Source organism: Andrographis paniculata, unplaced genomic scaffold, assembly GCF_009805555.1.
Source record: "Andrographis paniculata isolate CXL003 unplaced genomic scaffold, ASM980555v1 Contig22END, whole genome shotgun sequence".
Lineage (NCBI taxonomy): Eukaryota > Viridiplantae > Streptophyta > Magnoliopsida > Lamiales > Acanthaceae > Andrographis > Andrographis paniculata.
Window position 1 is genome coordinate 3,754,788 of NW_026137513.1, and position 17,130 is coordinate 3,771,917.

Sequence of the window (17,130 nt, forward strand, 5' to 3'; positions counted from 1 at the left end):
TATATCGAAAATGTAAACACTGCAAATAAACGACCCAAATTTGTCCTTGATTTGGGCTTTATCCAATAAATAAAAATGTCCAATTAATGCAGAAACTATCTATTTTAAACTACATTTCTGGCCCAAAAAATCTAAGGATGCCACTTAGGCGATTCCACGTTATTCAATTTTTTTTTTTTCATTTATGTTTATTTAGAATTTATTTAATTAATGATTTTCAAATTTTATTTTAGTTAATGAAGAATTGAAAAAAAAAAAATATCATTAATTAAATATTCATTTCGTCTCAAACACCCTGCAACATTTTTTTTTGTATGTCCCAAACACCCAATAACATTTCTAAAATAGAAAATAATTAATTATACTTAATCTCTACCCCACACTTTATCCCCACATTATCTAAATAAAAGAATAAAATATATATTTCTCTCTCCATCACATCATCAAATTTCTAAATTATCCTACTTAATATTGTCCACTTAAAAACCTATGTTAAAAGCAAATGTTGCACCTTGTTTGGAATGGAAGGAAAGAGTACGACTTTAATTTAATTAATATTTGCTAAATTTCAAGCGGTAGAAAACAAATAAACAGTGATCCTTGTATATGAAAAAAGTGGTGTATAAACAAATCTCAAAAAAAAAAAAAAAAAAGAAAAGTAGATGTGTTGATGATCCCGAAAAATTTGTCTTTAGTAAAGTTTGATCTCATAATCCTCGAAACCACAAATATTGACTCAGTCAGCTATATTATTGCAAACCAAACAATCATATATGTATATATATAGTACACAAGTCCTTTTTTAATTGATATAATCCGACTCACATAAAATATTATTTCCTCTGTCCGGTTATAAAGATGACATTTACGTTTTACATTTTGTTGAAAAAATATTATATTTTAATAATAGCTGTAATAAATTTAATGTAAAAAGACCAAAACAGCCTTATAATACTTTTACTTTTTTTAATAATGTTTGTGTAAATAAGTGTAAAAGTAAGGATACGAGTAATATGGGACGGGGTTCATGCTTACTAAAAAAGGAAATATAAACTTTGTAATTTGACAGTCCAAAATGAAAAAATGTAAATTTTGTAAGCAGGCGAAAGGAGTATTATTTTTTATTTCGGTATATTTTATATAAATTGTATTTTTTTAAAAAAATATAATTATATATTTTGATCATATTTTTAAATTTATAACTTTAGTTACTGGCTTTGTCATTGAGAAATTGTACTTTTGAAATAATTTAATTTGTAGTACTTCATTCGTCCTAATACAATAGTTTTGTTTATCATTTTTGTCCGTCTCAAAACAATAGTCTCATTTCTATAAATAACCATATCACCATAAAACTATCCATATTTTTTCATTATTATTACACAGTTGCCACTACTTTTTACACTAATACATTCATAAGGGCAAAAAAGTCATTTATCCTTACTTTTTACCAACTACCAATATAATATCAATATTTCTTATATACCGTGTCCAACACAATAAAATTATACTTTTGGGATTGAGGGAGTAGTATTTTATTGATTAGAAAAATATGCAAAATGATTTAAAAATTAGTATTTTTGTCCTTTTTTATGTATATATGTAACGATATATCTTTAACTTATAAAAAAAATTAAAAATATTTTACTATTAATATATTTTATATTACAATAAAAAAATAAATATATTTTTAAGTGGACAAATAACACGATAAAATAAAATTTTTTTAAAAAAACCCTTTTAACTGAGACAAATATATATATATCTACAGTGTTAATTATTGTTATATGTATCTAGCATAATTCATCAATTGTGATATGGAGTATATTGTATTTAGTGTCAACACTAAGTAGAGATGGTAATAGGTCAATTCGGCCCGGATTCGTGTCGGGTTGAATATTTTAAATTGGTTATATTACTTAATCATAATTCGGCTCGTTTATTATCGTGTCGGGTTCGTGTTGATCCGATTATTATCGTGTTGAGTTCGGGTTGACTCGTGTTGACCCATATACATAATTAAGTTGAAATTCTTGATTCAAATTAAATTATTTGTTGTCGTGTTATATTAATTTTTATTGGTTTGATCGTAAATTAGGTTGAATAATTTAAAATTGAACTTAGTTTAAATTAATTAATTTATGAAAAAATTATTAAATTATGATTATTTATATATATAATAAATATATTAATCAATATTAATATATTGTAATCGGATTGTCCTGTCGAGTTCGAGTTGAGAGCCTCAACCCTACCCCGACCCGTTTATTATTGTGTCGGATTCGTATCAATCCGTATACATAATCGGATTGAAATATTTAACTTAAACCTAATTATTTTGTGTCAAATTCGTGTCGGAGTTGTCGTGTGGTCAATTTTTGCCACCTCTGGCACTAACCAGTACAGTAACATCAACCTGATTTTATATGATGAGTAAAAATATAATGCTAATAAATTGTCTATATATTTATATATTATTACGTAGCAGTAAAATTAAAAATAACTCCTTTTCTAATTTAATATAATCACATCAGAGCCATTACAATCTTCAAATTTAGTCCACAAAACTAAAGGAAATAAAAAATAAAAATTAACCATTAAAAAAAAAAAAAAAAAAAAACGCCCACACTACTACTAATCATTTGTATACCCCCAGAAGGGGGGCGAAATCGTCAGCGCGTGACCGCCACGCGCCGCGGCGGACCCCACAAATGCGATTCTACACAACGTCGGAAAACCTAACTTCCGGGTTATGCCCGCCGTTATACTGCGGCGGCATTGGCTTCGCCGCCTTCCCTGCGCCGCTCTTCCCCCCTTTTCCGGCCGAATTATTATTTTTATTATTATTATTATTATTATTATTCTTTTTTTTAAAATCAAATCCAAATTCGATATCTCCTCCATCGTTCATGTTGAAGCTCGGCTTCTGCCTCGCCTCCCACTCCTTCGGCCCCAATCCGCCGCCGCCGGACTTCCCCGCCGCCACCTTCGCCGCCTTCTTCGACTCCTTCCCGCGGCGGCCCCGCCGGGTGCACAGCCGGCCCAGAACACACGCCACCGCCGACACGACCACGATCACGGCAAGGACGGCGAAGACCGGCCCGAACGAGCCGCCGTTAGAATGGGACGGCGGCGCGCCGTATTCCGGCGGCGGCTGTACGGCTATTACATTACCGTTGGGAAATTCCTCAACTGTTTGCGACATGTTTGGCTGATTAAATTATCTGAAAAATCGAATATTTGGTTCCAAACAATAATGGATCAAGAAAATGGGGGGAGGAAAAATATGATAAGTGATAATTGAGGGCAAGAATTTGGATGGGGAAATTAGGGTTTTTAATAAGAGGGGGGAATAGAGGGATTATTACAAGGATTTAAATTTTAATTTTTTTGAATTCAAAAAAAATTAAAAGTGGGTCTTTTTCTTTAATAAAGAGGGGACAAACAAAGATAATATATTGTCTTCTTTTCTGCAGGGAAGGAAGGATTTTGATTTTTTGCCTTCACATTAATCTATGGAAATTTGTGTAAGGAAGTGCTTTTGCTTTAATTTAGTGTTTGTTTGTTTGTTTTGAACAATTGTTTCTTACAGTGTCACATCACTGTTTCTTGCTGGAGTCAGTCAGTGTGTGTTTGTGTGTGTCGAATTTAAGCATGCATCATGTCTGATTGGATCAAGAATTGTCCTTTTCTTACATTGAAATAGAAATATTTTTATTAGGATTTGATGTGTTTGAAATTTTTTTAGGGTTTTGTTGATTATTAATTCTCAAGTAATATTTGGATCATATGTCACTAATTATTGGTATATATGATTGAGGGGTTATTTATTTATTTATTTATTGAACTATCTAGGTATAATTGGCTTTTTAGGGTTGGGCTCAATGATTAGAAAATAATAATATAAACGGTGCTATATATGTAAAGCACTTGTAACAACTTGACAAGGATTATTTTAATTGGCATTGGTAGATGGGAATTTAATACCAATTTGGATCGAATCGAGCATAAATTTGGTGAGATTAATTAATTAGTTATAAAATATAAGTTTCTAAATTATAATTATCCATGTTCATAGATCCCATTTACAATCAACCTCAACTTTACCACTGGTTCAAAATCTAAAATGACAATAATATTAGCTGCTAATTAAAAAAAATATATATATGAAAATAAATTCAATGTATGATCTATAAACCATTGTTAATATATAAAAATTTAAATTAATTTCATATCCCCAAAATCTTGATATGGATTACACTTTTAGATCCATCAAATGATTAGATTAATTAATTTTGCTAGTGCCGAAACCCTAATGATGAAGCAATATATGATTATAGGAAATAATTCTTACCCTGGAATAATATATATTTATATATGATGTTTAGTGTGATCTTATTTAATTTAATTTAATTTTAAAATTCAAAAGTGGTGTGAATAATGGCAGAATATGGGCCAAAGAATGATCAAAAGGAGGTAATAATATTCCTATCTACTTCAGACATTCTGGGGCTTTTCAAGATTCTTGCTTCCACCAATTACCAACCAACTCTTCACTTATTTCTTTCTCTTTTTCCTCATTTGTTATTAATTTTCTCTCAATTTTAATATATAATTGCATCAGTGAATCTGCATTCCAATTTATTTATAGATCATGCTTAAGTATATTGTATCATAAATTATTTTCTTAGTAATATGATCAATATTTCATGACAGAATAGTACTGTTAAATTTGAGGGTTTCTTGGATCAATTATCTGAATCAGGTGTTTGTAAGATTCATGTGCTGAATCGGTTCAACACATGATCATCGATCCACTTTCTTGATAAGAATTTAATGTCACTAAGTAATAATTCTTAGAGAATATTTTAATTTGGATGAAGATCTTGAAATAAAAGAAAGTTTAATGGCAATCCAAATGGATCTGCATGCAGATTAGAGTGTACAGTTGATCAACATGGCAGCAAACAATTCCCAAACTCATTTAAACCTGAATCCCACCAAAAATCAACGTCCAACAATATATATACAGATATGTGTGTGTGAATATTACAACCCCACATTCAGACAATTATAATCTTCGACAAGATTAAGGAAGTAATAATCCACAGAACCATGGAAACAAGAATCCTCAAATTCCTCACATTTCTCATTTACTTCTTTCATTTACATTCAAAAGGTTTTCTTGCTCATAATTGTTCCTTCCTTAATGTAATTTTATTATTATTATTATTATTTTGATAAAGGGTAGTGTTACTTAATTCAAAAATATCTATACATTATTTATTGATTAATTTTGTCTGTAACATAAAATCAGGGACAGCAGCGCCGGTGGGAGTGTGCTACAGCCGCGCCGCCACCAACCTCCCGCCGACCTCCGCCGTGGTCAGCCTCCTCAAATCCAACGGCATAACCCGGGTCCGCATCTACAGACCCGACCCGGAAACCCTAACCGCATTCAAAGGCACCGAAATCGAGCTCCTAATCGGCGTGCCCAACGAGCAGCTGGCGGCGCTCGCCAACTCGACGGCCGTCGCCGCCGCGTCGTGGCTGCAGTCGAACATCCTCTCCGCCGTGGACCCGAGCCAGGTCCCGTACCTAGCCGTCGGCAACGACGTCCTCCTAAAGGACCCGAACCTAACTCCGTACCTAGTCCCTGCCGTCCTCAACCTGTACGGCGCGCTGCAGAGATTAGGTTTGGAAAACACAATCAAGCTCTCCTCGCCGGTCGGCGCCGCCGTGATGTCGGCGGCGTACCCGCCGTCCTCCGCCGCGTTCGACCTCAATCAGGCGGCGGCGATCGTCCCCCTCCTCCAATTCCTCCGCGACACCGATTCGCCACTGATGGTCAACGTCTACCCCTTCTACAGCTACGTCGGAAACCCTAAATCCCTAACCCTAGACTACGCCCTTTTCAGGTCGTCCACAATCGAAATCGACCAAAACTTAGGTTACACGAACATGTTCGACGCCACCATTGACGCCTTCGTCTACGCCATGGAGAGAGAGGGTTTTAGGGATATTCCGGTGGTGGTGGCAGAAACCGGCTGGCCGACCGCCGGCGGAGAAGCCGCCGGCGCCGACAACGCGATGACGTACAACTGGAATGTCATGATGAGGGCGTCGAGCAATTTCGGGACCCCGAAAAGGCCCGGAATTGGGGTCGAAGTTTTCTTGTTCGATCTTTTCGATGAGAATGAGAAAAAGGGGTCTCAGTATGAGAAACATTTTGGGATCTTTCGGGTCGACGGAGCCAAAGCTTATGATCTTAGGTTTAATTGAATTTGTTCTTATGAAATTTATAAATGTTGTCTGTAATTAAATCCCATAAAATGTTTGTTAGCCTCAAATCGAAGTAATAAATGATACTGCATCGTACTCAAAGTTTTGTTGTGCAATTGGAGAAATTTGAAATTATCTTTAAGCCCAATTGTTTGGGCAATAGTGGATTTTCTAATTATTTTGGGCCCAATTTGTACTTGTACAGTATAGCCCCCAATCGGCCCATCACATTGCTTTGAATGTCCTAACGGATAATTTCTACTCTATGTCCCTTTTGTAAGAGATTGACATTTTTTAATAAATTAACAAATAATACTCATCGGTCTCATATCTATATATATCAGTTATCAGTTTATCTTTTGCACGAAAGTTTTAAAAATATTAGTATAATAAAACTAGATAAATGGAGTTGATGGGTTGGAGATGGCCTAACATTACTATTATTGTATGATATAAATGTAATAATATTTATATAATATATTGTAAATAGATACTTTGTTGGCCATCTCGAACCCATCAATTTTATTTATGCAGTTTTAATTTTAAATATGTAATTGCTACAGTAATTTTACTCCAATCATAACTCTATTTTTCATATTATTCTTCAAATATTTAATTTTTTCTATTATTTTAAACAACTTTTTATTTTTATAATTTAAAATAATATTTTTTAAAAAATTAGAAAAATAAAAAATAAATTTTAAAATTTAAATTTTAAATTGAAAAATTTTTAAAAATAAAAATAAGGAAGCAACGTCATTTTTTGGCATTGCACGGTTGGAGACAACCGATGCCGAATCATCCAATCCAGCGCCATTAATGGCGCTGGGTTGGAGATACCCTTATGGGACGAACAAAATGAAAAAAATAGATAGTTTGTTAATTGAAGAAAAAAATAATATTTTATTGATTAGTAAAAATGTGTAAGAAATTTTGATATTTTTATCGTTTCATTTTTTATATAAAGTAATTGTATATATAATTGTATATTTGTAATTTAAGTAAAAATTAAGAATATTTTTTGGTATTATGCTATAATTATTATTTTTTATTTTAAAATAAAATATAAAAAATAATAAAATTTGTATTTAAAATTGTGACTAAAAAGTATATTAAATGGGTAAGTAGGAAAAAAATAAATAAATAAACGAACCTTGCACTACAAAGTAGAAGTTACGAGAAAGTGGGCCCCAAAGATAAAAAGAAGGCCACGTGTCGAAAAGCCAAAGGGAGGCTATAAAAATGACATCCGATAAGCGGGGTAGAATTCGAAGAGCAGCAGCAGCCATAGCCATGGATTCACTCCTTTCTTCCACACCACTCCAATTCCAGTTCCAATTCTCCTGCAAATTCCCGACAACCAAAGCGTTCGTCGCCAAATCCCAACCTCAATCCCTCCGAACCTCCCCACCAACAACGCTCAGACTATTCGCCACTTCGCAGGCCGAAGCCTCACCCACTGTCGGAACGTCGTCTTCCTCCATACCCTCGGAAATGAAGGCCTGGACTTACTCCGACTACGGAGGTCCCGAAGTCCTAAAATTAGATTCCAATTTCGCCGTCCCTCCCCTCAACGACGACCAGGTTTTGATCAGAGTCGCCGCCGCCGCTCTCAACCCCGTCGATTCCAAACGCAGATCCGGCAAATTTAAAGCCACAGATTCCCCTCTTCCGGTACATATTTTAACATTCTCCCAATAAATTAATCGATTCTTCATTCTCACTATTCAATTTGACCACTGCTGTCTCTGTATTTAGGCCTTCTCCAACTCCACTGCATTTTTAGAGTGAAATTATGGTGGTATTTTGTGGTGTTTAGCGTAATTTTTGTTAATTTTTTTGGAATATATTATGTAATTTTATTTTTTCTAAAAAGTAATACTATATAATTTTATTTTTTAAAAGTGATATATTTTTATTTTTTTCGAAAAGTAATGTATAATTTTATTTTTTTTTAAATTATTTTATTTGTAATAATTATTCATTATAAATGTTGATTTTCGTATATGTAATTTTTTTTAAAAAATAAAATATAAATTATATATGTATGATTTATAATATAAAAATAAATTAAAATTGGGATATAATTTATAAATATTAAAAATTATGTAAAATAATACTTTTTCGGTCGATTTTAAGAGTTTTATTTAGCTTTTGCGCCATTATATTTAACATAAAAAATATATTTATATTTGTATATTTTTTTTGCACAAATATCATTGTAATAGTATTTTAATACAGTAATATAAGTATTTTTGTCAATTTTTTTTTAATTTATATTAAATTTTTATATAATAATTAATATTTAAATATCAACAACTGTAATAGTAAAGTGTGATTATTGCATGAATGTAATAAAATGGAATTTTACAATTACAGACTTGCAGTGATTATTCGTGTGTAATAATCTTTCTTCATAGACTGTTCCTGGGTACGACGTTGCCGGCGTGGTGGTTAAGGTTGGAGCAGAGGTGAAGAGCTTTAAGGAAGGAGACGAGGTTTATGGATTCATAAGCTCTCATCCATTGGAAGGTCCAAAGCAATTTGGTTCTCTTGCAGAATTCACAGCTGTCGAGGAGACATTGTTGGCTCCGAAGCCTAAAAACCTCGATTTTGCGGCGGCGGCGGGACTTCCTCTCGCCGTCGAAACCGCCTACGAAGGCCTCGAAAGGGCCGGATTTTCGGAGGGAAAATCGATACTTGTTCTAGGAGGAGCTGGCGGCGTCGGATCGCTTGTGGTTCAGGTGAAATTGAAATGCTTTGTTTAGGTGGTTGAGGATGTGATCGGATTGAATACTATGTTGTTGTAATAATGCATTTTTGTGTTGGTTTTGGCGTACTTTTATCAAAAATTTTGGTACGGTATTGTCTGAATTTGGAGTTTGGATTGCAGCTTGCAAAGCAAGTGTTTGGGGCGTCAAAAGTAGCTGCTACATCGAGCGCGCCGAAGGTGGAGTTTTTAAAGAGTTTGGGGGTCGATTTGGCGATCGATTACACTAAGGAGAACTTCGAAGACTTGCCGGAGAAATTCGATGTTGTCTTCGACGCAGTTGGTAATAACTTAGCTGACGCTTCTCTTTCATAGTACTATACTATATAGTAGCATATAGCAACTAACATATAATACAAATACGGACATTGATCAAGTGGTGATTTGATCGGATCAACATATGTTATAAGAATAACCAATATATATTTATACGTATTTCATCATATTTATAATATAATAATATTATATTATAATTCAACATATGTTATCTTATAACACAGCATATATTGAGATATATGTATAAACACATGTTGGTCATCCATATGACATATGTTAAACCGATCAAATCAGCACAATGCTAGCTTGGCCGGATCAGCATAGGATTTGCGGCCTACAAATACAATACATGAACTAACAACCTATAATACTACATTCGTCCGGCTCTAATGGTCTCGTTTACTTTTTACGTGTTGATTTTTTAATATTAATTATTATATCAAAACGTAATACAAATATAAAAAAAAAATGCAAAAGTACTTCTATTAGTATCTTATAATACTAATAGAATGACGTTTATAAAAAAAATTATACAAATATAAAGATATTTTTAATGTTACGTACAATGACGCAAAAAATAAATGTGACCCTTAGAGGCGGACGTAATATAATTTTCTAAACAACATATGATATCACTTATTTTCAAAAATTATATTCATACAGCATATATAAATATAAATTGACATGACATACCATCTTAAATAAAAGCACGTGTTATTTGTTTGTTTTTACATGTACTGACTGAATCAAATCAATTATCCTTTATAATGAAATTTGTTGTCCTACGACTCATCTCTCCTTGTCTTCGACACATTTGGTAATGATTCGACGATTATATGACAATGTCGGGATGGAAACAGGGCAAGGCGACAAGGCAGTGAAGGTGGTGAAAGAAGGAGGCAGCGTGGTGGTCCTAACGGGTGCTGTGACGCCGCCGGGGTTCAGATTTGTTGTCACTTCGAACGCCGAAACCTTAAAGAAATTGAATCCTTATTTGGAGAGCGGGAAGGTGAAGCCCGTGGTCGATCCCAAGGGCCCGTTTCCTTTCGATAAGGTTAGCGAAGCTTTTGCATACCTTGAAACGAGTCGAGCTACTGGAAAGATCGTAATATGTCCGATCCCGTGATCGGATGGCATATATGTTCTTATGTATGTATGATTCGAACAACAACGATGTTTTATTATTTTCGGACACAATTTGTTGGGGTGTATCTTGACGACTACTAGAGTTATCCATCGTAGGTTTTTATTTTTTTTTACAATGCTAGTCGGAAAGTTATTCTATCGAAACTATTGGTTATATACTCAATTGAGAAAGCGTCGGAAAATTAATTTTTTATTAAAAAATAAGATTAAATACTTATTTGAGGTAAATAAAAATGTTTTTCTTTCTTTTGTCTGTTTGAATTAAAAAAACAAAAACAAAAAAACAAAATTTAAAAATAAATTACTCTCTCCGTCCTAAAAAATTCCATCTCAAAATTACAAAGACACCATCAGTGTTGTTATTTTATTTTTATCTTAAACCACCCCTATTATTGGGCCAAAAATTGTATCAGATTGGGCTAAAATGATATACAAGAAATTAAACAGGCCCATTCATATCAGATTTTCTTTATAATCTTATTAACAAATTGAGCTGGAGACTGAAAAGTATAACCAGGCCCAAATAATGACAATATTGTAGGCCCAACAAGGCCCATTAAACATATTGATATTAGAGCTTGCAAAAATATGTACAGCTCAAAAATTCGACCCAAACTCAGCACGAAAAAAAAAATCGTGTTTGGATCTAAAAAAACAAGCCCGGAATTTTTTGGGCTGTGTCTGATTCGATCCAATTTTAAAATTAAATATAATTTTGAAAAATAATTTTATTGATATATTAACAAATAAATTCATATTAAAAATAAAGATGTAATCTAATTATTTAAGTTGTGTGATGTAGGCATGAAGTCTGTGTGTTTAATTTTGACACTTTTACTATAAACTTTTACTCCTTCCGTCAGTCCAATATAATTTGTCCTTATTTTTTATTTTCGTCCGTCTCACAAAATTTGTCATTTCCTTTTTGGAAATATAATTATACACTTTAATCTCATTTTAAATTTTAAATTTTATAATTTTTTTAATCTTAATTAAACTATTTAGTTATCCTAATCTTAATCTACAATTATTTTTACTAATACACTTTTTAATTACTTACTAATTACATTTTACCTAAATTCTCGTACCTACATTAACATGCTCATATTAAATGGGACGGATGGAGTATTAAATTATTTTATAATTAAGAAAAAAAATAAAAAATAGGCCAAACGGGCTGGTCAAGCATGGCCCGATTTGAAATCAGACTGTGCTCGAGTTTGATTTTTCAAACCCAGTTTGAAATTGGGCCGGGCCTGTCTGGTCCAAAGCTATTATCGGGCCGGGTTGAGCGGATTTCCCACCCTTAATTATTTTTTATATAAAACCTCAGCAAATTTCCTATAAGTGATTAATTTTAACATAAAGATCAATTAATCCCTAAACATAGTTTTTCAAAAAATTGAATTTAAAATTTTTTTGTTGTTAATTTGACTGGCACAAGAATTTATTAAGACTGAAATAAAAGTAAAAAAAAGTTAAAGGCACAAATTCAATTATTCTGTTCATTGAGCTTTCATTTTCTCAAACTTTTATGTGGGAAAAAATGCATAGCATACATAACATAAGATGTCCCTTTCTTACATTCAAAAATTTATTGTACTAACATATCAATAATACTTATTTTTCTACCCTTTGAAGTTTAGGATTTTGTTTCCAATTTTCTTGGTTGCCTTCATTTATAAGTTACTAGTTTTCTATTTTAATTCTAGCATCAATAACGATTCAAATTTAAATTAAAAATATTGCATTACGAAGATATGGAAGAAACTTAACCTTTTAAAGTTTGGTCGATATATAGTAACTCTACAACCGACCGATTGTTAATAGACTTAGTTAAGGCCAAACAAAAATGGTACGAGTATAATATGCCGATCCATTAATAGCCACACGATAACAATAATTCAAGATATAAAAAGTAAAATAGTGATAATGAAATACAATCAACATATTCATACATACATACATACATATATATATTGTATGCAGTGACGAAACTAGCATCTAAATCCCGGGGGGCAAAATGTTATAAATTATTTAATATTCAACTAATAAATTTAAATAAATAATAATGACAGAATTATATATGAATTTAGATAATTTTGAGGGACAAATTATAAATAAATACATAAAAATTAATATTTTTAATATTAAAAAAATTATAAAAAATTTAGCTTGAGGGGTCAATTTTGTGTAGTTCCGTCCCTATTATATGCATGTTGTATTATACCTGTGTTTGTAGATTATTACTAAAAATGTCTTGTACAGTTTTGATTAAATCATCTAAAGTTACGTGAATATATATATATATATTATTTTTTTATTAATATTTATCGACAGTTGTGTTTAGAAAATTGTTGGGTGAACAAAGCTAATATTTTGTCTATAAGAAAATTTTCATGACAATTTGTTTAAATTTTTTTGTCCAAGATAATTTTTTGAAGTATATATACATAATCATGATATTGGATTGTCCATAAAAGTGAAATTATTAAATGAAGTAAATGACAATTTATTCCCCCAATTAGGTATAAACAAAAATAAAGGGTTTATTTATTTACAACTATTATGCTTCTCAAATTGAACTATTTCTAATAAAATGTAGTAATATTATTTTCCAATAAAAAATATTTATATTTTTTTATAAAATAATTATAAAAAAATAATAATAACTACTTCACCCAAATAAAATTCCAATTCCGAAAATACTAATGTAATTTTTAATAACTAGCAATTGATTCTTATACAGGCTCAAACACCGTAACCAAAATAAAGTAATTTCATATAATACTTCATCTCTCCCTTTAATAATTTATTTATTTTTTCATTTTGGTCTGTCTCATAACAAAGTATGTATTTTTTTTTAGTGATCGTATCATCTACCTAACACCACAAATATCCTTCAAATTTATAATATATTACATAAATATCATTCTCTTTATATCATATAATACTAATAAGGGTAGTTTAGTCTTTTTACTTTTATTTCTACTATATTCTAATATAATATTAATATTTTTCAAATTCCGTGCAAAAAATAAATGAATAAATAAATATAAGACGAAGGGAGTATATATATATGCACACACAATTTGCTTTAAATTTGTGACCTCTTTCTTTTTTTTTTTTATTTATTATTTTTTTAATACGTGAAACATTCTAACTAAATCTCATGTCGAATTTAATAATTTGCAAATTAGGTCTAATAAGACAAATCACGTGTGGCAAACAAAACTCGCAAAAGTGGGGCCCACCCCTTTCTTTATTCTATTTATAGGGTTCTATGTAATCATCAAAGCTGATAAAAAAACTGCACCATATTTAGCCCTTTAATTTTTTTGAAACTTTTTACTTTTTAAGTTTTGAAGTTTTGTTTAAAAATAAATATTATATTATTTTTATTACAAAACATCAAATTCAAATACTATTAAAATACAATATACAAATACTAGATACAAACAAAAATCAAATACAACCTTAATAATCATTGAAAAAAATCACTTAATTAGTTATATGTATCAATATATATATATATATCATTATCATGCTTACAAAAGAAATATACTTTATATTATTATGAAAGCAAGACCAAAAAAAGGCTCCTACTTTTTAATATATATTGCTCAACAGCCAGGAATCCTATAATAATAATAATAATAATAATGATAATAATAATAAATAAATAAAATAAAATCAATAATAATAGTCCATTCGTCCACAAACTAATGTCCTACTTTCTTATTTGGGACGTCCAACAACTATTGTCTTATTTCTTGTAACCACAAATTTTACATTTTTACCCTTCATTCATTTATTACTTTTAATCTCTACCCTACAATTAAGGGCAAATTTGTCAATCTATCATAAAAAGACAATCACCTAAAAAACCGTATAAATATACTTTAGAACAATAAAAATTGGAGGAAGGGAGTATTATTTTGCAATGTGTATATATATACATATTTATTTTATGTGGGAATACTATTATAGTTGATGATGAAAATTAGGCCTACACTTTTGTTGGTAGGACTATAAATATAAATGAAATGATTTTAATATCATGCCCACATAATAATTGATCCAGAGACACTTTATATTGTTTGAATATTTGAATTGTGTTCAAAGGACATCCAATTGAATTATGCATCACTATTTATTTCTTTATATATATATATATATATATATATGAGTAGGACAAATTAAATACATTTGGGGTTTTGAATTTCGTCATGCTAATGTTGGGCTTAGGTCATTTTCTCATTTGATCTACAATATCGACTGTGTTTCGTTTCTTTTTTTAATTAGAATTGGTTTTGATGTTTGTATTTTTTAAATAATCTAAATGATTTTTTGTATATGCTATTTTATGAGCGTAAAAAATACTTCTTCCGTCTCGTATCTATATATCCATTTACTTTTTGTACGGAGTTTTAGAAATATTAGTATTATATTATGATAAAGTAAAAAGACTAAATTAACCCTATTAGTATTATATGATATAAAGGTAATGATATTTGTGTAATATATTGTAAATTGAAATGATATTTGTAATGTTAGGTAGACAGTACAATTACTAAAGAAATAAATGAATACTTTGTTATGGGAAAAACCAAAATAGAAAAATAGAATAGATTGTTAAGGGACGGAGGGAATATATTTTAAAAATTATAGAGTACAAATAATAAAAAAATGTATATATATAGAGATTCAAAAGAAACACATCTAAATGTTTAGTATGCTTTATTAATAAATAACTTTGTGTTGTTTAATTCTTTTGAATTTAATTCATATTTGTAAGCATTATTTTCTTATTTTATTTGTTAATGTTTTTACATATATAACATGAATTTAGTTTGCATATATATATATATATATACATATATATTGAATAGATAATTAAATTGGGTTTTATTTTTCCCAATCAATTTTTATTATTACATTTTTGTAAAACAATTTTTCAATATTTTAACAAATATTATTTTTTATATTACTGACATGATTTTTAGTACTTTACATCGAAAAATTACCTTAAAATAAAATACTAAACAAACACACTCAATATCTCTACTAACAAACTTAACCGTATGTCATGCATAAATTTGTCTGTCATGAAACCAGACTTTTTTTTTCTGAAAAATATGCATATTCTTCCTTTTTTTTTTAATGTAAAATATAACATTTGAATGATATTTTCTCCTCGAAAACATTAAACTAATTAAAAATAAAATATACAAAAATACAAAAGAAAAAAACCAGACAATATTAAATATATTGTCCTTACAATATTAAATTAAATTACAATTATGTAATATATATATATATTATTTTTTCAATTTATAATTATTATTTGGTACACAACCAGCTAGCTGATACACGATATATGCATATAAACACATAGGTATTATTATATAATAATTTTGTTATTATTAAGATCTAATCTAAATACTTAAATTAGCATAATTGTGTTTTTATTTAATTAATGAATTATATTACATTATCCTTTATATGTTGTAGTGTCGGTAAACAAATTTTCAATCTATAATTATTTGGCACAATAAAATGGTGTCTCCATCCATATGTCATTTTGCATAATATATGTATATATATACACACACATAAACAAACACAACCAAAACATAATAAAATAAAGGTAAACTGTTTTTTTAGTATCGTAACTGGACCCCTTTATTATTTTAGTCCCGTAAGTGGAGCATGTCACAAACTAGTCTTATAAGTGAAAATTTTTCGTTGTTTTAGTCCTTCGGTGCCGGAGACGCCCACGTGGCTCACCGGAGGCCACGTGCCCGCCAGGTCAGCGACACCTGGCGGATACGTGAATTTTATTTTATTTTTTAATTTTTTTAAATTTATTTTTAATTTTATTTGCTTTTTTTAATTTATTTTTAATTTTATTTGCTTTTTTAATTTTTTTTATTTGGTCCAATTAAAAAAAAGTTAAAAAAATTTAAAAAATGAAAAAATAAAATAAAATAAAATCCACGTGTGCGCTAGGTGTCGCCCTCCTCTTTGTCATCCGACCAATTCAGTATATATATCATTTTGTAGAAAATATTTTTTTAATAAAATAGAAAAAAAAATTATCCAAAGAAAAATATTTTTTTTCAAAAAAAATTGGTTAGCGACCTAGCGAGACACTTGGCGGACACGTGGCTTCCGGCGAGCCACGCGGGCATCTCCGACACCGGAGGACTAAAACAACGAAAATTTTCCACTTATGGGATTAGTTTGTGACAGACTCCACTTACGAGACTAAAATGATAAAGGAGTCCAGTTACGAGACTAAAAAAAAGAATTTACCCTTAAATAAAAAGTTTTATTAAATTTAATTATTGTAAATATTAATAAAAGAATGATGTTTTGTAAGGAAAAATAATAATATTTCCTTATAAAAAAGTATAAATTTTATTATAATAAAAATTTGAAAAATAAAAATTTAATATTTTAATTGCATGTAGTATAATATTAATAGCAACAATTTATTCACCATGTATTTTTAGAAGGTTTTTACTGTAATTATATATACATGTATAAATACAGTTGTAAATATAGTTTTAAATTTTTAAACCTCTCCAAACTATGTATATATCCCCTTATTATTAGAGTTGTTGTTTTGATTTGATTTAATTTAATTATGT

At 30.1% G+C, this 17,130-nt stretch overlaps 3 protein-coding genes across 3 annotated transcripts; 2 read left to right on the plus strand and 1 right to left on the minus strand.

Annotated features, from left to right (window-relative positions):
- Positions 1-2,606: 2,606 nt before the first annotated feature.
- On the minus strand, positions 2,607-3,319 carry LOC127245599 (uncharacterized). Its single transcript, XM_051266585.1, has one exon. The coding sequence runs from the start codon at positions 3,203-3,205 to the stop codon at positions 2,720-2,722; it is 486 nt and encodes a 161-aa protein (XP_051122542.1). The 5' UTR covers positions 3,206-3,319; the 3' UTR covers positions 2,607-2,719.
- Positions 3,320-5,019: 1,700 nt separating this feature from the next.
- Positions 5,020-6,378, plus strand: LOC127245598 (glucan endo-1,3-beta-glucosidase-like). The gene is made up of 2 exons (XM_051266584.1): positions 5,020-5,179; positions 5,318-6,378. Exons 1-2 carry the CDS (start codon positions 5,116-5,118, stop codon positions 6,280-6,282), a joined length of 1,029 nt encoding a protein of 342 aa, XP_051122541.1. The 5' UTR covers positions 5,020-5,115; the 3' UTR covers positions 6,283-6,378.
- Positions 6,379-7,551: 1,173 nt separating this feature from the next.
- On the plus strand, positions 7,552-10,582 carry LOC127245597 (2-methylene-furan-3-one reductase-like). The gene is made up of 4 exons (XM_051266583.1): positions 7,552-7,956; positions 8,703-9,026; positions 9,176-9,335; positions 10,189-10,582. Exons 1-4 carry the CDS (start codon positions 7,576-7,578, stop codon positions 10,452-10,454), a joined length of 1,131 nt encoding a protein of 376 aa, XP_051122540.1. The 5' UTR covers positions 7,552-7,575; the 3' UTR covers positions 10,455-10,582.
- Positions 10,583-17,130: the final 6,548 nt, after the last annotated feature.

What these genes read in the sequence shown, in the direction of transcription:
- LOC127245599 (XM_051266585.1), bottom strand. Translation starts at nt 3,205, where the DNA reads ATGTCGCAAACAGTTGAGGAATTTCCCAACGGTAATGTAATAGCCGTA.
- LOC127245598 (XM_051266584.1), top strand. Translation starts at nt 5,116, where the DNA reads ATGGAAACAAGAATCCTCAAATTCCTCACATTTCTCATTTACTTCTTT. An exon ending in CTTTCATTTACATTCAAAAG is followed by an intron (nt 5,180 to 5,317) that starts GTTTTCTTGCTC and finishes ACATAAAATCAG; the next exon opens with GGACAGCAGCGCCGGTGGGA.
- LOC127245597 (XM_051266583.1), top strand. Translation starts at nt 7,576, where the DNA reads ATGGATTCACTCCTTTCTTCCACACCACTCCAATTCCAGTTCCAATTC. An exon ending in CCACAGATTCCCCTCTTCCG is followed by an intron (nt 7,957 to 8,702) that starts GTACATATTTTA and finishes CTTTCTTCATAG; the next exon opens with ACTGTTCCTGGGTACGACGT. An exon ending in TCGGATCGCTTGTGGTTCAG is followed by an intron (nt 9,027 to 9,175) that starts GTGAAATTGAAA and finishes TTTGGATTGCAG; the next exon opens with CTTGCAAAGCAAGTGTTTGG.